General features: G+C 40.5%; 1 protein-coding gene across 1 annotated transcript in view; it reads right to left on the bottom strand.

Annotated features, from left to right (window-relative positions):
• The window catches only part of fmn2b (formin 2b), a 451369-nt gene that overhangs the window by 164144 nt on the left and 266714 nt on the right, over positions 1 to 20511 (bottom strand). The window contains exons 10-12 of the mRNA XM_060830804.1: positions 6454 to 6542; positions 6145 to 6274; positions 1614 to 1760 (exon numbers count right to left, since the gene is read on the bottom strand). Coding sequence (XP_060686787.1) covers positions 1614 to 1760; positions 6145 to 6274; positions 6454 to 6542 — 366 coding nt within the window. The remainder of the gene's footprint in view (positions 1 to 1613; positions 1761 to 6144; positions 6275 to 6453; positions 6543 to 20511) is intronic.

The following is a 20511-nucleotide window of genomic DNA, read 5'->3' as shown; positions in this document are numbered from 1 at the left end:
AATTGGAAGTGGTCAATTGGAATCTGCCAGGCCAGAAAATCATTTTCTTATTACATTTTTGGTACAGTGTAAATTAACCAGTAATTTCAGTCACTGGTATTTTAAAGGAAGATTGGCAGCAAGACATCGCAAGTCAGTCATTTTGGCGCTGGTAAGAAATTCATGTCAGTTCTAATGACTCAAAAAACTTCTACACATTCAAATTGCTCTGAGCCAATTTGCCGTAAAGTGATTCAGCACATAATAAAAAGAACCAAAAATTACATTTGTACTGCACAGGTTCAGTAACTGGAAACAAATCAAAGCTGTTCTGTGTTACTGAAGGAAATGAACTCATCTTAATCTCTTTACTAGACTATTTTTGATTGATGTGCTACTTCCTTCACGAATAAACTCAGCAACCTCTCTTATCCCACATCCCAGTTTGTCATCACCCTTATTCACTGCAGGGAAATTATTCACAATTCTCCCTTTCTTCGCAATGTCAGTTGGCATTTCTGATCAGACTCTTTTAAGCTAAATTATTTATTTTAAATTATGTCTAAATGAAATGTTAATCTTGTTTACATCCAGACCAAGAAAGATCACTCATTTTTTTTTAAATGGCTCAATTAAATCTGAAGAAAACTAAAACTTAAGATGACCATTTGCAACTTGCCAGAGATAATACTGACCAGTGCTTAAACTGTTGGTATCCACTCAATCACGTGTAACTTGTAATCGAAAAAGAAACTTGCTTTACATATATTATTGAGCTTGTTGTAAACCGTTAGCCCCACAGTTTCTTATAGCGTACACAATTGGTTCTCCTGTATACTGACCATTAAAGAACTTTTCATCTTTCTGTCGGGCATTTTATAGACCACATTGTACCTCCTCTTTAATAATGTCCTTTGATTGATACGATACAAGCTGATTCAGTATTCCTCAATGGACATTTTCCTGTAACCTCATAAAAGCCACGCTAAAAACCATTCCTTCAGACATCTGGGAACCAAGCCAATGTAAAGCAAAACCCACCTTCAACTTCTCAACCACAATTATCTGTTTTTGGATGGAATGCTTCAATTCCAGTGTCCACTCTCCCAAAAGGTGGAGACAATAATTCCAAGAGCTATCACACACAACAACTTTGAAGAATGATTTTGGTCCAGTAGTCAGGAGTTATCTACAAACACAGCATAAATGCTCGCAATACCTAGCTGTCCACAGCATTGCATTTTAACCATTGGCTGAAAAAGAGTCAGATAATTCATACTATACGGCTATCTACAATTTGCTTTCTCTAGGTAACTGCCACTTTCTACACATTCTCTTAAATTAGCTATAAACATTATTAATACTTCCAAGCTTTGATTGTTCACAACACTACAGGTTAACAGTTGGAAGATTACAAACAGGTTTATGCTCAGCTTTTCTGGAAACAAACAAGTGCACCCATCACATAAAATAAAAGAACTGCCGATGCTGGAATTCTGAAACAAAAATAGAAAATGCTCGAGAAATTCAACTGATCTGGCAGCAGTTCTAGAGAGAAAACAGAGTTAACCTTTGAGTCAAGTGAGCCTTCTGTTTCTCCAGCAAAGCCTGTTTTGTGTTGACCATGTACTTACACTGCTCTTCACATCTCGGAGCTTTGGAAGGATCTCTAAGCCAAAACCATCTGCTTGGCCACGACTTCTGTTCCCACCATTCATATAGTTTCCGAAAGCAAGAATCAGACCCAGCACCTGCTTTACACTGGCACTTGTTTGGAGTGTCTGAGGCAATAAGAGAAAAAATGTTTTAGCTCAAGCTCTTAACTTTATTATAATCATTGGTTCTGAAATCAACATCATTCTAAGGTCAAGATGCCTAAATTGGCCCTTGAGAACCATTTATAAATAATTTTCTTTAAATTTCCAAGTGCCAAGTAAACAATTACAAAGAATTCATCTTTCCCAATGTTCCATATCCCAAAAATAAATAGTTCTAAAGCTGTTGCCTCATTTATCATAATCATGCCAAGTGAACAATCACATGATTATGCATTATCATATTAATGACATATACATGATGTACTTTCATATTAATTACCAGTAATATGATTACTATAATTGGCAACAGCAGCATTTAAACTAACAATACTTATTTTTAGGATATGGGACATTGTGAAAGGTGTATTCATTGCCTTTTTAAAGTGCATTCATTCTTCATCTGAATAATTTACTAGGGCCACTTCACTGTCAGACGTACGCTTGATTGTAGGACTGAAGTTTTTTGCGACAATTAACTAGTTGGGTTTCTTAAAAAAATGCCAACTTTCATCATTGCTTTTCAATGCCAGTGAATTGACTATATTTATTGACTATAGTTTTGTTTTTCAGCAGTAAAAATTGAAAATACAACCTCTGGCTTTTGCCCAAAACGTCAATTTTCCTGTTCCTCAGATGCCGCCTGACCTGCTGTGCTTTTCCAGCACCACTCTAATCTAGACACTGACCTCGAACATCTGCAGTCCTCACTTTTGCCTCTGAAACACAAGCTCAACAGTAAACATGCCACCATTTCCCATTAAACTAACCACAGCTTAAACATAAAAGGTATAGAAAAGAGTAGCAGGAGTAAGTAGTCTGCTCTCCTATCCTGCTCCGCCATTCAATAAAATCAATTGTCCAACTCAGCATTCTGCTCCTGTTTTTCACCCATACCCTGTAGCCTCAAGATCTACACTAACTCCTTGTTGAAAACATTCAATGTTTGACCTCAATCACATTGTGCTAGAAAATTCCACAAGATCGCCACTCTCCGTGAAGATGTTTCTCCTTGTCTCAGTCCTAAATGGCCTTCCCCATATCCTTAGACTGTGTCTGGGGTTCAGAAACGGTCATCTTTAGAGCAAAATGTCTTACAATAAAAAGCTTAGTTTAAACAGACTTGGGAAAATCTACAGCACTTACAAAGTATCTAATGACCGTATCACTAACCAATTGTTTAATTTGGTTTTACACCATGTCTTTTTACCTTACAAATCTTAGAGGATGATTACAGTGACAATAATTTGATTGGAAAGTTAATTACTTTGATGATATCTCATTCTTCCTTAAACCTTCGCCATTTACTATATTTTCTGCCAAAATCCCAATAAAACTACCATGGGTGCAACGCCTTCCAGATCCTTCAGTACCCTCAGCTAGCCTGCAGTAATCTTTTCCAAACTGAAGCCTGTCATCTTGTTCCACCCACTCTATTGATCTTTAAATCCTCAGTCTCTGTTGCCCCAACTCTCAACACAGCTTATGCCTACCAATATTCTTCCCTTCACCGTTTCCTCCCGGAGTCTGCTAATTTCTCATACTCAAATCATGTTATAGTCATTGGGAGAAATATTTCATTCCCTGGAGTGTTGAGAGTGGTGATGTATAGCACAAAAACAGTATCCCCTTATCAGCCCTTCCTGCGAACTCCAAACTCCAGCAATTTGACTCAACACAATTTACTCTCTATAAATTCATACTGGCTTTCCTTCATTAATCTGTATCTTCCCAGGTGATTGACATTTCAAAATGGCAATCCAACAAAATCTATTTTGCCATCACTGAGGCTAAACTGACTGACTTGTAGTTTCTGAACTTATCCGTGCATCCTTTTGAACAAGAATGTGGTATTCACCAATTGTTTGGTACAATCTCTGTATCTAAAGAGGTTTGGAAGATTATTAGATTCCCTACAGTTTGGAAACAGGCCATTTGGCCCAACAAGTCCACATCAACCCTGTGAAGAGGAACCCACCCAGACCCACTCCTTTACCTTATATTTCCCCCTGACCAATACACCTAACACTATGGGCAATTCATCTGATTCACACATTTTTGGATTGTGGGAGGAAACCGGAACACCTGGAGAAAACCCATGCAGATACAGCTAGAATGTACAAATTCCACACACACAGTCGCCCCAGGCTGGAATTGAACTCAGGTCCTTGGCGCTGTGAGCCAGCAGTGCTTTCAGAACATCTACAATTTCCACCCTTACTTTTAGTATCCTTGTACACAGCTGATCCAGTGACTTTAGCATAACCTACCAGTTCCTCTTTATCAATTAGCATCCTCTGGTATCTTGACCACATCTTCCACTACAACCGTGGTAACATTCTACCCATCATTACCGAGGAAAACAAAATACTCACCTCCTACTTTAGCAATACTCTCTGCCTTTAAGTGAAATGCCCTTTTTAATGTCACATCTCATCACCCTTTTTTCTATTTACATCTATAAAAATATAAAACGTTTCAGATTCCCTTTTAGGTTAAGCTGTTAGTCTCTTCTCATTCTCTTCCTTTAAGACTACGTTTCTCCAGTTTCCCACCTAAATTTTCTGTACTCAATCTGGTTTTAAATTGCATCAGCTGTCATATCCATGCTTTTTCAGCTTCAATTTATTCTTTGTCTCTTTCATTATCCAGGGAAATTTGGCTGCTCGTTTTATTTTTCCCATCCACGGATATGTATCTCTAGTCAACTACACTTAAGACCTTTTCAAAGGCAGTGTTTCATTAAAGTTTTCCAACCCAAATCCAATGAAAGAATAAAGAAAAAAGTAGTCCAATTGAAGGGTCTTTGCTATGTACATTTGAATGGTTGTTGTATGGGTGGCATGGTAGCTCAATGGTTAACACTGCTGCCTCACAGTGCCAGGGATCCGGGTTCCATTCCAGCCTCGGGCGACTATCTGTGTGGAGTTTGCATATTCTCCCCACGTCTTGTGGGCTCCCTCCAGGTGTTCCAGTTTCCTCCCAGACCCCAAAGACATGCAGGTTAGGTGAACTGACCATGCTAAATTGCCCACAGTGACCAAGGATGTGTAGGTTAGGTGTAGTTGTCGGGGAAATGCAGCACAATAGGTTAGCGGAATGGGTTGGTGTGGACTTGTTGGGCCAAGTGGCCTGCTTCCATACCGTAGGGATACTATAGGTGATTCAAAAGCTGAATTTAGGAATAACTTTGTGGTTCAATGGTTAGCACTGCTGCTTCACAGCGTGCATAGGTGAGATGCTCTTTGAAGTGTTGGTGTGGACTCAATGGGCTGAATGGCCTGCTTCCACACTGTCAGGATTCTACAAATCAACCTAGAATGGAAATTCTACCAGCTGCTATGGTGGGGTTTGAAAACTTGCCTTCAGAGCATTAACCTGGCTTCTGCACTTTTGACCATCATTACTACTTCACGATCATCTCCCCCATGGATACTGAACACAGGAGCTGTTCCAATTAAGCCTTTTGTCTCTTGGAGCATAGGATGATCACATTTAAACATTTTACAGTAATGTGACGTTAATGTTTTTGGAAACAAATTACTGAACGGTAGTTAAAGCATACATACATTTAAATGAAGAAATTATTTTCATCATCTCATAAATGGTTGTCTGTCACATCAACTCTAACTCGCTGACATTTATATTTGGACCAGATATCAGATGCCAGCCAGACACTGGAACAACTTTCAATTAGCATTACAGGCATTTTAAGCTTGCACAAATTAAAACAAAAATGATAAATGGACAAGTACTCCATACAAAATTATATAAATGCACAAGGATAAAAGAAAGAAAATACTTCATCTCTCATTTGCCAGAGTGCATGTCACGTCTTTCTCAGGATTACCAGAATCTGGACAGTTCTCCAAGTAATGCTCCATTTATATCTTTCTGGAAAAGTAAAGCTTGTTTCAACAATCAGCACCTCTGTTTACAAGATGACCTATTAAGTAATACTCACCATTTATTATAGCAAACCATTTCCGAACATCTTAAAAGTTGATTTTTTTCTTCACTTTACTCTTTTGGCAATACATGTGAAGTTCCTAAAGCCACATCCAGCACCACACTACCCCTACCCTTGTAATTAATGTATTTGCATTTTTCACCCATAAAAATCTTCAAATGGAAAATGTTTGATCCACACATATCCCTCACCACCATCACCAATAAGATGGTCTTAAAAACAGCAAAAAACTGTTAATGTTAAGTAGCGACTGTTTTATATAAACGCCCTTCAATAAACCATAAAAGGAAACATGAAAAAAAAGCAGGAGAGGAAACTCTGTAGCCTTGGAAGTTAATAATGAGAATGGGGCATGTATTGTGTTTGTGTGTTGAGGCCTACCTTGCATAAGTTATCCATTATTTCCAGCTTACGGTTAATTGCAGCAATACTTTCCAGGAAAGTGGACTGGAAAAGGATACAAAACACTCGTTCGGAGAAATTTTCAATTTGAGCCAGCTCATACAGAAACCTGGTGGGAAAAGTAGTCAGTCATTGCATGCTCCCAAAGTTAGAGTTCCAATACCCTGCCCTCTCCTGCCCAACATATAGACCTACAGACAACAAAACAATGAAAAAGTAAATATGCGACAGTAGCAGTTGAGGCAAAGTTGCCCAAAAAGCATTAAAAGTGGCTTAAAACAAGCTTACTGCTCAGGCTTGTCCAAGGGCTTGGCATTATCCTTAGATGACTTTTGGATGTGCTTTTCAATTTTCTCCAACTCTTCTTGCTGTGCTCTCTGCAGATTTAAAATTAAAGACCCACATCATATGAGAAGCAGAGATTTGGGAAATGTGACTTGCACACAACTTTCCTGTGTTTACAATTCTCTCCGCTATTGTGCCTCAGTGACAACATGTATTTTCACCCATCTGCTTGGTCAATTCTAAAGCTGGCACCTTTTCTCTTCATTCTCACTGCTCTCTTGATTTCATAGCTTATGTGGGAATTACCTGGGCTGTCGTTATTGTTCCTCACCTTGGATCTTGAGAGTTTGCCAGCTTTCAGCCTCTTTTTGAAGAAAGAACATTTCATTTATCAGACAAATTTTAACCCTCTCACGGTATTAACTTGTCATTGTGGTACACTACCTTGGCATTTTTCAAACACAGCTTAATAACTGTATGGTAAATATCAGAAAGAGGAAAGGATAATTCTAGGCAGAGTCATTCTCATTCGATAGCACTGGGAAGCAATAAAGATTGGAGACTCTGTGTTTACTGTTCCTAAGCAAGTTTTGTAGTCTTCCTACCATCACACTTAGGAGTACCAGACAACTGCGGGCACAATGCAAGAGCTAAGACCATTGTGAAAAGGGGTCAGTCCCACCATGCTGGGAAGCATAAAATAGTTACAACACAGGAGGTGGCCAATCAGCCGATTGGATCTATGCTGGGCCTCTGAAAGAGCAGTTCACCTCATGTCACTTCACCACCCTTTTCCCGTGTTGCTGCAAACAGAAATGACATTTGACATTTTACTGAACGGTCGCTTTAAACACACAGAATACAAGTTTCTTTACAGCAGACCAAGAGGAATGTAGATTTACTGAGTCCATCAAACGGGCATTGTTTTAAAACCTGAGCTACTCAATGGAAAACTCAAAATTGAAGTCAGTGGAAACAAAATGACTCAGCCAGGCTGTAAAGTGGCTAGCCAATCTAAACAGGCAGTGGGCAAGTTTGGTTAAAATAAGCCACTCCTTATTAGTGGGTACATTTTATTGATGTTCCACAAAAGTAATTTGTCCTTTTTAAAAAAGGACCTCAAGGAATAACATTAATGGTGACTATCCTGAAGGAAGGGAAATGACTTCTGGCGATACAGCAAAGACAACAGGGACTAATTTAGTTTGGGATTATATTCAGCATGGACTGGTTGGACCGAAGGGTCTCTTTCCATGCTGTTTGACTCTATAACAGCAGAGTCGTGACTACATCCTAGTGAGAGCACCAAAACACGTGCTCCATGACTGGCTGTGCTCGTAGCCAAGCTGCTTCAGGACAGCCACAAATATGCCTGCCCTGAACAGAAAAAAAAGCATTTCCAACCCAACCAAAAGCTACTGAGCCATCGATTCCTGATCAAAGTGACAGAAGGTTTCACGGACAATGCTTTCAAGCTGCACTTAGTCAGCAATAACCTCTTCACTGACACTAAATTTGGGTTCTCCTAGGGGCACTCGGATCCTGATCTCATCACAGCCTTGACCCAAACATGGACGGCAGAGAGGTGAATTCAAGAGAGAGTTAATGCTCCTGACATCAAGGTAGCATTTGACAGAGTGTGGCATTAAGTGGGCCCAACAAAATTTCAGTCAATGGGTTTTAGGGGAAATCGCCATTGGTTGAAATCATGCCTAGCTCAAAAGATGCCACGCATTTCATTGGATAGTTATTTCATTCCCCAGATATAATTGCAGAAATTCCTGAGGTCTTAGGTCCAACCTCTTCAGCTGCTTCATCATTGACCTTCCCTCCATCATAGAGTTCAGAAGCAGTTAACGTTCTCACAGGGCATTCCATACCATTGGTGAATAGTCAGAAATGGAAGCAGTGTGCGTGCATATGCAACAAGACATGCTGGACAGCATCCAGACTTGATCTGGTAAGTGGCATGTAACATCTATACACAGTAGTAGGCAGTGAACAAGCCCAATTATTTACCATCTCCCCCTTGAATCCGCACCCCCCCTTTCCCATTATCAACATCCTGGTGATTAACTATTGACCAGAAACTAAACTGGCGAAAATGAGGACTGCAGATGCTGGAGATTAGAGTAGAGATTAGAGTGGTGCTGGAAAAGGACAGCAGGTCAGATAGCATCCGAGGAGCAGGAAAATCAACATTTTGGGCAGGAGCCGTTCATCAGGAATGGGGCCCTTCATCATTCCTGCTCCTCTGATGCTAACTGACCAGCTGTGCTTTTCCAGCACCACTCTAGCCCTAGAAACTAAACAGGGTCAGCCAAATGATACCATGGTTAAAAAAAGCCAGTCAGAGACTTGAATCTCTCAGTAGGGAACTCACTTCCAGACTCTATAAAGCTTAATTTGCAGGGCATATGTGAAGTGTTAAGTATGATGGAATACTCACCATATGTCTGAAGGAATATAGCTCATCCTACCCTCAATGTAACCAAGCCAATCTATTTCCTCAGTACATGATCTACTACCATAACCATTAACTCCCTCCAACGTGGCACAGTGCTCCACATGGATGGCCAAGGCTCCTCTGCGGTTCTGTCCAAATCGATGGCCTCAAGCACCCAGCTGGACATGGGCAGGAGATACATGGGAACCACAACAATCTAAGTTGCCCTCTAAGCCACATCTCATTCTGACTGGAAACTACATCACCATTCTTTCACTATTGGTTAGTCAAAGTGGTGGAACTTTCCAACAATTGTCTGATGCTAGCTTTTGATTGGCAGGGACTTGGTGGGCCAAAGGGCCTCTGTGCTGTTGGACTCATATTTCGGGTCCTATGACACTTCTTCAGAACTGAGGATTCTGAGAAAGGGTCACTGGACCTGAAATGTTAACTTCAATTTTTCTTCACAAATGCTGCCAGACCTGCTGAGTGTTTCGAACAATTTCTGTTTTTGCTTCCAATTTACAGTATCCACAATCTTTTAGGCTTTTTTCTCGATTATGGGAAGTGGGCAGCTGGACCCGACAGTGAATAAGAATGAAAAAGTACACTCTTAGAATGTTGATGCGTTCATTCAAAAGAAGGATGAGGAGATGGTTGGTCCTGATCTCAATACAGTGAACAATGCGCAAGGTGAAGTGGGCTAGTAACTGACTCCAGAAAAGTGGGCGACAAAATTCAGTGGACAGGAAGGTTCAGAGAGATTACCCACAGGAAATGATATTAGCAGGCCAATTGTGGTCAGACTGATTATATTACAAAGGGCTATGACTTGTTTATTACAGATCTGTTGAAATAAAATGAGCTGAAAGTTCAGCTCATTTTCTAATTGAAAACAGTACCATAGAAGAATTGTATTCCAGAACAAGCGTGATGCAGATATCATTCATCAATACAACACAAGACTGTCTGTCTTCCTGTGCCATAAACTTGTCATTAGAACCTTTGATTAGCACACTGTCACCACAAAAGCTATGGTTTAAGGACAAACGATTCCAAGAATATATAACGTGCACAGGAATAGGAATTTACAGTATTTTCCATAAGCATATCTCTAAACCATTGGTGTCAAATGTTTTATTTATGAAGGTTTAAACATTTAAGAGTTTCAATATAGGGCCATTGCTCGAGAAGCCAAAAGTATTACATCATAATGTAGATGAATAGAGTCGACTGACTTGGTAAACTCAAATCTCTAATGGCACATAGTACAGCCATTCACTTGATGCAGAAACGGCAAAATGAAGCATCATTCATTGTCATTTAAATTAATGCAGCATTTTACAAAGGTGGTACGGTCTTCATTGACAATATTTAGTAGAAAGAAAGTTGCAATTGTCATTCTTTACAAATAAAGAACTAAAGATGGACAAATTGCACAGACCTCTGAAGAATCAGATTCAGAGTAGAGGTGAAAGTGAGGTAAAATCAAATATTTTTGTTTTGAAGTTAAATGGGACTTAAAACTATAGGAAACCATCTAATCTCTCGAAATCAGTAACTAGTATTTCCTAGGTCAAGGTTTTACCTCGAACAATGCCCAGCATGACTACTTCAAAGTCTTAGTACACACCTATTCTTCCTTTATTTTCATGAAATACAAACCCAAGTAAATCTAAGTAACACCACGGGAGGTTTTAATGAAAAGTGACAGCATTCCTAGCTCCGATAGATTTTAACTAATGGGTCTGTGGAAACTGGAAGAGGAAGGAAGGTAGGTAAGTCTAGCCCTCACACCACTGCCAACCCAGACTAACTATAACTCATTAAGTTGAACCAGTTTTATTTTTGGATTTCCACTTCAGATTCCACTACACCCCCTAGCCCTCAATTCACGTTTCAACAGGTAATAGCCAATGTTCAAGATGTCTGTGCTGAAAGCAGTAAAAAAGGCTTACTTATGCAGGATGCATTATTTTATATACCAGATAGTGTGCAGTAATATACTACAATGTGATAATGGAAATCTAAAAAACTACTACGAACTCCAGAAATTTGATAAGAGAATGAGTGCTGGAACTACTCAATAGGTTAACAAACAGCTGGAGAGGGAAACAGAGCTATGATGAGATTTGAAATTCTGATGACAGCCATCAACAATAAAACATGAACTTGGTTTATCTTTCTGATGTGGTGTCTGGTTGGTTGCTGAGCATTATTAGCTTTTTCTCTTAGTGCGGCTGTCAAATAAGGAATGTTTGGATATTTTAATTTCACGCTTTATCATGAGGTTCCTCAAAGATTTACTGGGTCTGGTTCAGTCCAGTCAATCTTCAACAGTGCCTCGGGCTTAACTGATGTAACATTACAAACAGCATGATGACATTCAGAAACTAAAGCAATGTTAATATTGCTAGCACCCACGCATTTGATACCGAACATTCTGAGAAATTATTCGATTTTTTAGTTATACTTTTGTGAATTATGATTAGGAAATCAAAGCCTTTCCACATGTGGAATCTTGAAGATTAAAGCAGTGACCTGACCTGCGGGAAATTACCTGCTTTTCTTCAAACATTGTCATGGGTTTTTAGAAGAGCAGACAGAAACTCAGGTTAACATCCCTTTAGGCACTCCTTATACATTGGAATGCAAGCCTAACTTATGGGCTTTTCCTAATATTTTAGCCTGGAGTTGAATGAGGTAATAGCGAAACCAAAGTGATAGTAATTTACAGAAGGGCCAAACACAATCATCTTGATAATCATTTTCCTGACAGCACAGCAAGTATTCAAAAAATATCCAGGAAATGCCCAGAAAAATATTAATAAATAAATAAATAAATAAATAAAGGCAAGAGAGTTTGTTTTGTAGCTACATGGCTGTGTATTTTAACAAAAAATGGAATTTTAGTTTTTGAGACAAACACACAATCCTGATCAAAAGCTGTCCGTAGCCACCAGTCAGATTGCATCGTCTCATTTTAGTGCGGATTTTTTGGTGGTCGGGTTACAAACAAACCCAAAATGTTGTGGCTCTGGAGGGGAGACAAGCTGGCAACAAGTCTGGAGTGTCAAACCACTTCAAGCAATGAACCATGTCCTGCATGCTTCCAGTACCAACTTTCAGGGAAAATCACAGCATGAGAATTCCAAATACGCTCTTGAAATACTTTCATTACTGCCTGGAAGCTGACAAAAATTATTTTGCAACAAGCGGAAGCAGAGATATGGAAAAATTCAAGCACTGAGGTTTTGAAAAGTATGAAAAAGTGTGCTTCTTACTTTTTAATACTGAGTCCATTCTAAGTATCTACAAAAAGCATACTGAGACTGGTGTAAAAAGCAATTTGCCAGCTGGTTGTACAATACAGCCCTTGGGCCCAACAAGCTTGCACCACTTCGTAGTCCTTATTTAGACCCACTACTAATTGCCCATGCATGGTATCTGGCTCTCTATTTGTGTCATATTTGTGCACCCATCAAGATACGCCTCAAACTTTGCTCATGTGCCTGTTTCCATCGTGTCCATTGGCAGTGTGTTTCAGGCACTCACCCTCTGAAAAAGCTTTCCTCCACTTCTCCCCTACACCTTCCTGTTCTCACTTTGAACCTGTGCCCTCTTGTAGTTGACCTTTCCACCCTGGGAAAAAGCCTCTGACAGTCCGCCCTATCTATGCCTCTCAATTTTGTAGACCTCTATCAAATTGCCCTCAGCCTCTGTCTTTCCAATGAAAACAATCCAAGTTTATCAAATCTCTCCTCATAATTAAAACCTACTAGCTGAGGCAACATCCTGGTGCATAGAGGGTTTACCTTCTCCAAAGCATCAGCATCCTTTCGTTAGTGTGGTGATCAAGACTGTACTTGATATTCTTAATGGGGCCAAACTCAAGTTTGGTACAACTGTAACATAACTTGTCAATTTTTATATTCGGTGCCCTGCATGATGAAGGCTATATGCCTTTTTGACCATGTTATCCACCTATATTGTCACTTTCAGGTATCTGTGGTCCTGAACACCCAGATCCCTTTATATGTCAGTGCTCCCAAAGGTCCGTCATTTATTGGGTAATTCACACCGGTCTTTGATCTTCCAAAATGCATCACTTCATATTTGATTGGATTAAACTCCATCTGCCATTTCTCACCAAATCTGTAATCTATATCCTGCTGTACCCTTTGACAATCCTCCTCACTACCTGCAACTCTGCCAATTTTGGTGTCATCCAACTTACTAATCAGACCACCTACATTCTCCTCCAGATCATTTATCTACGTTACAAACAAAGGTCCCAGCGCTGATCCCTGCGGAACACCACTAATTACTGATCTTCATTCCGAAAAGCACCCTTCCACTGCTACTGTCTTCTATGGATAAGTCAGCTTCCTTTGGATCCAAGGAGACTCCATCTTCTGTACCAGCCTGCCATGAGGTGCCTTTTCAAGTGCTTTACTAAAGTCCTTGTTGACAACATGCACTACCCTTGCCTCAAATCATTCTTGTCACCTCCTCAAAAAACTCAATCAAGTTAATGAGACATGACTTTCCCTGCAGAAACCCATGCGGTCTCTCATTAACAAATCCATTCGCTTCCAAATGTGAATAAATCCTGTCACGCAGTATCTTCTCCAACAGCTGCCCCGCCACGACATCAGGCTCAATTCACGAATTACCTCTACTTCCCTTCTTAAATAAAGGAACAACACTGGCCATTCTCCAGTCCTCTGGAATCTTACCTGAAGCCAAAGAGCTTGTAAAGTATCTGTTAAGGCTGCAGCTATTTCCTTCCTTGCCCCTACAGTATTTTGTGATAGATCCCTTCTGTTCCAGGGACTCATCTACCTTAATGTATTTCAAGGCACCCTACATTTCCTCCATCATGTTGACCTGCCCAAAAGTATTCAAACACCTTTCCCTCACCCCAACATCCCTCATGTTGCTCGCTTTGGTGAATACCAAATACAACAATCCTGTTGTTATTTTCATATCTTTCCAGAATCTGACTACATATCTCTCCCTCTATCTCCGGCTGAAGAGTCTGTAGTACAATCCCAGCATTGAGATTGTACCCTTGCTATTCCTAAACTCCACCGTAATGCCTCACTGCAAGATTCCTCAAGAGTGTCCTCCCTCAACACAGCTGTGATATACTCCTTAACCAGCAAGGCAACTCTGCAACTACGTTTGCTACCTACTGTCTCATCTAAAACATCGATATCCCGGAACATTAAGATGCCAATCCTGTCCCTCTTTCAACCATGACTGTGACAGCAATATTGTAATTGTATGCATTAATCCAAGTACTAAATTCACCTTACCTGCATGCGTTTTGATTGCAACAAATACAGCCCAAGCCTCCGGTTCCACTGAGCTCAGCAACCTCTCCCCAACTGCTCTTCCTCTTAACTGTAGTTGCCTTAGACTTAAGCTTTTCCCCAGTCGCTGTACTCACTGACCTGCTACTCTAGCTCTCACCCCCGTCATTCTAGTTTAAACACCGAGAGGCACGATAGAACCTCCCTGCCTGGATACTAGGGGCCCTCCAATTTGCCCATCCTTGTTGTGCAGGTTCCACCTTCCCCTGGAAAGCACTCTCATGATCCACATATCTGAAGCCCTCCCAGGTTCACCCATTCTTTAGCCACATGTTCAATTGTACTATCCTGTTCCTTGCCTCCTTGCACATAGGACAGTGAGGGGTCCTGCTTTTTAGTTTACTACCTAACTTCCTGAACTGTCTCAGGGACATTCATGACCCTGTCACCAGGGAGGGACCACACCATCCTGGAGTCTCTCTTGCAGCTAGAGAAGAGTCTGTCTGTGCCCCTGACTATCAACTCTCCAGTTACTATTGCTCTATGCTTTGCTCCTCCCCTCTGTACAGTTGGCCAGCTGTGGTACCACTGCTCTGGGTGCTGCTGCTGACACCTGATGGCCCATCCCCTTCACCAGTATTCAAAGCCAAATACTTGTTTGACAGGAGGACAGTTGCAGGGGCCTCCTGCATTGACTGACTGCCACATCTAGCCATCACCCACTTCCCTTCCTGTACCTTGGGAGTGACCACGTTTCTTTCACTTCTATGACACTGTCAGTCATTTGTGTCTCCTTAGCATCTCCAACTGCTGCTCAAACTTATCCATTCGTTCACTGAGCAGCTGAAGCTGGGTACACTTTCTGCAGCTGTAATAGTCAGGGATGCTCTCAGTGTCCATGATTGACCATATTGTACAGGCAGAACAAAAAAAAACCCATCAACTGATATGACTAGTTAAATTTCAATTAGTTACCTAAAATTACAATTATTACTTTCGAGCAAATTGCTCCCCCCTCATAACTTATTCACTATCAGAACTCCCTGTGCTAACCAGAAGATGAACTGTACTAATGTTTTAGAAAACAGACACACTTACCTTACACTTCAGTGAGATTCCTTGAGCTGTAGCACTAAGGAAATGAACAGGTTAACTCAGCAGCAACTAGAAACCATGCTCCCTTTTCCCCAGAATTACAGCAGAGACAGACCAAGAAGGACGCTCAGTCATTATTTCTGTTTTATAAATCTTGCCCCAAACTAACTGAAGTTTTGATTTCCTTTTCAAAGTTACTACAGTATCACTACATCTCAGTCATTGCTTTATATTTTGTAGCATACATTCAGGTCTGTGACTCTCACACGTTGGTCCACAAAGTCATTCCTTATGGAAACAGACCTTTCAGTCCAACCGAATGAAATCCCAAACTAAACCAAGTCCTACCTGCCTGCCTGCCTGTTGGCTATATCCCTCCCGACCTTTCCTCCTCATGTAATTATCCAATTGTCTTTTAAATGTTATAACTGTACCTACATCCACCACTTCCTCAGGAAGTTCATTCCACATGCAAACCACCCTCTGTGTAAAAGAATGTGCCCATGTCTTTTTTATATTTTCTTTCCTCTCACCTTAAATATGTGCCCACTAATCTTGAAATCCTCCATCCTAGGGAAAAGGCAACAACCATTAACCCTCTCTATGTACTTCATTATTTTATCAACTTCTAAAGGTCGCCCTGCAATCTCCTACACGCCAGTGAAAAGGGTCCCAGCCTACCTTTATAACTCAAAGCTTCTATACCCAATAACATGCTGATAAATCTTTTCTGAATCCTCTCCAGCTTCAATCATTGCACATTTTTAAAGAAACATTTTGCAAAATTTAAATGGACCTTGAAATAACTCCACAGAGGGCAGTATCCCGTTACCAAATCACCCTTTACTGCCATCTGGTTGGATTTGTCACAAATCACTACACACCTCAGTTTGGTCCATTGCAATGAAATTGTTCAGAGTGCAGAAACTGCTTTCCAGCACTCAATGTCATTAGTACATAAAGAACTCAGTAATTTGTACTGAGCGAGATACTTCAATAATTTGCTTATAGCTTTGGGAAAAAAAACCTGCCAGCTCACCTTCCCACTAACTGCCCCATGAAGGAAGAAATTGCTGGGGATTTATCTCGAAGCTGACTGCAACATGGTGATAACTACGAATGGATACTGGTGCCAACATACAAGGCTGACACTGAATCATGAACATTCTTGCTCTGATAGGTCACTCAAATGTTGAAGACCTTGGCATGAAGTGTTGAGACTATGGAGTCTCACTCCTACTGCTGTGAAATTGTTTTGAGATCCTTTCACCAGCTTTTATATTTTTGCTTTCCTATTTACACCATCCCTTGCTGCATCCTCTCTTAATCCATGTTCTATTTCTGCAAACAAATCTAATGTTCCCAATTTCTTTCTGCTTTGAGCACTTGATTTTTCCCTTTATCTCGAAATGTAATTGGATCAGATATGAGAAGCCCCAGTGAATTCATCAAGCCATCACCAATTCACAGTTCCAGTAATTTGTAGTGCAAGTGACCAGAACGACAAGGTTAAAAATAAATCTCCAATTCACAGCATTCAATGCAATGTGCACAGCTCTAGCAATTACCAGCTCAGGACACAGAATTGTTCTAGTATGCAAAATCTGCAGCTGTATTGTAGATTCAAACTTTTAAAAAACAAATGGACATGTTTAATGCCCCCTGTATTCTCAAAAGTGCTTTGCAACCAACAAACAATATTGGAAGTGAAGTTATCACCATGTTGCAGTCAGCTTCGAGATGAATCCCACAATTACTGAGATAAGTCACCAAATAAATGTATTTTTCTGGTGCTTGAAGGGAACAACTCACCTGGGCACTGAGAAAACTCCATGCACCTGAACAGACAGATTATTTCTGAGTTTAGACACTTAACCTGAAGATGGTGATCGTAGAAGGAATGGTGGGTTTTGGGAATACAAGTGAAGGAGGTTAGGCAAAGCCGTAAGGGTCCTGGGCTCACTCTCCCACATCCTGTCCTAAAGTTAAAGGATCAGATGTATCCACAAGACAACAGTCAAAATTAATAAGGTCATTTTATTAAGAGACAGGACTAATAGTTACCAAGCTGTCGGGCATTTGGGGAAGAAGGGGAGCACAGGAAAGGAGAAGAGATGGAGAGACATCACTACTAAAATTATCCGACATCTTGAAAGGATTTCTCCTATGAACAGCTTACCTATATCCATTTCCACCTTTTACTATTCATTCAAGATACAAATTTTTGACAGCATCATTTAAAGTTTCGCAGTTACTGTACATCTGGTCAGAAAAAATGAACTGAAGTGAACCTCAGTGCAAAGACGTGCAAGTTTGGTGGATTGACCCTGGCAAACTATTGATAATAGAATCCCGACAGTGTGGAAACAGGTCCTTTGGCCCAACAGGTCCACACTGACCCTCCGAAGAGTAACCCACACAGACCCATTTCCCCAACCCTATACTTACCCTTGACTAATACACCTAACCCACATATCCCTGAACACTGTGGGCAATTTTAGCATGGCCAATTCACCTACCCTGCACATCTTTGGATTGGGAGAGGAAACCAGAGCACCCGGAGGAAACCCACATAGACGTGGGGAGAATGTGCAAACTCCACACGGTCGCCGAAAGCTGGAATTGAATGTAGGTCCCTGGTGCTGTGAGGCAGCAGTGCTAACCACTGAGCCACCGTACCATGATGTCGAGCGTTGCGCAGGCTAGGTGGGTTAGCCATGGGAAAAGTGGGATTACAGGAATAGAATGTGGGATGGGGATGGTGTCTGGAGTGTCACTGCAGACTTGATGAGCCAAATTGCTTCTATCTGCACTGGAGGGTTTCTATGATTTCCAACCTCTATTTGCAGTGATCTTATTTCATTTTACCAAGGGATAGCTCCAATGCTCTCTTTCCTCTTAAGAATGCCATGGGACTTTTTCTTTTAACAAAACACACAGAGTAGTTTAATATCTCAGCTGAGAGATGGAAAAACACACTTAATACTGCCAAGACACCCACTAATGATGCTCTATTTACTCAAGCCTACTTAACCCTCCAAATAAATACAAGGAAATCTCAGGAGGAAAATTTGGGATAATCACAGCATACACTTATTACAAAAAAATGCATTACTTCATATTTATGATTTGTAGCCACTGTCTGAATATTTAGGAAGTATTTCATCTTCTGAATGATTTACCCTTTCCACTTTTATTATACCCATATGGTCTCAGATTTTTCTGCAGACATGATACATCCTGGCAATATTTGTTTTCCCTTTGCCAAAGGCATGGTCATCTGGTTTAGTTTCATATAGAAAGTAAACAAAGCAATGCCATCTTAGAATGGCAGAAGTATTTGCGCAGCAGTACAGTCAATAAAAACTCTCCACCCAAGAATGGTGCTTGCAGTTTTCAAGGCAGTATGTGTAAACTGATAAACAATCGTTTCTTCATGAAGTAGTCAACTGTAATACTCACTGGAGAGCCATGAATTAGTCAAAGATTTTACTTTCTCTGAAACAGAGTAAGAAGAAAAGGTTCAATTTGTATCCCATTGTCACCTGCCTTCTCAGGAGGAAAAGGTTGGACACATTTAAGTAATCAAATGCATCAGATATGTTCCTCCGGCAGATTTAACTATTAATTTTAGTGAGACTTGTCTATATTTGAACTAGCACTTGTCAAAGGTATTAGGTCACCCAGCAACCCCATTGCTAAGGCACACTACTTCCCTTCCACTGTGGAGAAAGGATCTGGCAACAGGCTTGAAGATGCCACTCTGCCATTAACTAATTGAAGGAAACAGCTGTTCTCACTGTTTTCAGTGCGGATTTCATATTCAGAATCACTTCAAACTTCTTTTAGACTCTTGCCTCTGTTGACATGTGGGTGGGCTGACTGATATTGGCAAGCTTCTTTCCAAGCCTACTGGATATGCCCAATCGACCGGTTACTTCAAGAAACAATTTTCCATGCATGCTAGACTATCCTCGTAAATTTCCACCCCACTTCAGAAAGAAACAAATAAACTTAATGTCAGAAATGATGTATTTCAGGTGAAATACTTGGTTGATGCTCACTCTGATCTTCGCGTGGGCCCCTGACACCACTTGAACAAGATTCTCTTTAGTCCTGGTCAACGCTTACCCCTCAATCAATACAAGAAACACAATTTGTTATTTCATTTATTGCTGTTTGTGGGAAGTTGGGGTGTGCATCCTATTTATTGCATTTACTATTTTGCAACAGTGGTGACACTTCAAAGATACTGCACATTTAAGCAGCCCTTTGGAGCATGCTGAGATCATGAAAGGCACTATACAAATTCATTCTTCAGTCAACTCTGCACTGTTCACATCTACAACCGGTTGGAGGATTAATCATCCACTTACTGTGACATGGATATAACAGCACTCAAATGTAGTACAACTAAGGTTGACTCTTAACCACTCTTTGGGTAACTAGAGATAGGCAATTAATGTTGACCTTACCAACGATGCTCAATGGACAAGTAGAAAGGATTGATCACCATGGCACCATCATGGGCTTGGTGATATGAACTGTTCCTCTGAAAGCTTCCTACTGAGCTAAGATGCCAACAGTTGTTTTATACCACAAGCAAGTGTGACTCTGCACACACTTGAACACAGACATATGCCTACCTGATATCCTTATATATACACCAAGTGTCACTAAATCGAAATAGGCCTTATTTTCCTGGTCATGATTTAGTGCAGCAGGGTCAATTGCGGTAACTTAATTTTTACTCTTGTAGAAAGAGATCATATAGCAAAAATCCAGAATCAAACTTAAGTGCTTATAGACTTTAAGGTTTACAACTACAATTTCACTCTTGAGAATACAACAATCTATCTCTCCCAGATAGAATAGTCTGTTGGCATACTGTAATCCAGGCAGTGGTGAGTAAAAACAGATTTAACTTGGTCAATCAAAACAGCCATTGAAACCTGCAGCACAACCATGAAAAAAGACAGACTTGCTTTCATACAGCATTTTCCACAAGCAACAGACACATTAAAGCACTTCACAGTCAATGAAGGAGTCAGCTGTTGCTCAGTTGATTGCACTTATACCTCTGAACCATCAAGTCCCACCCCAGGGCCTGAGCACTTCAGAACCAAGACGGACACTCTGATGTGCAGTACTGAGAAAGCACTGCTCTGATAGAAAGAGTGTTCTTTCAGATGAGATGCTAAA

This window comes from Hemiscyllium ocellatum, chromosome 10 (assembly GCF_020745735.1).
Source record: "Hemiscyllium ocellatum isolate sHemOce1 chromosome 10, sHemOce1.pat.X.cur, whole genome shotgun sequence".
Taxonomy (NCBI): Eukaryota; Metazoa; Chordata; class Chondrichthyes; order Orectolobiformes; family Hemiscylliidae; genus Hemiscyllium; species Hemiscyllium ocellatum.
This window is presented reverse-complemented; position numbering and strand designations above follow the sequence as displayed.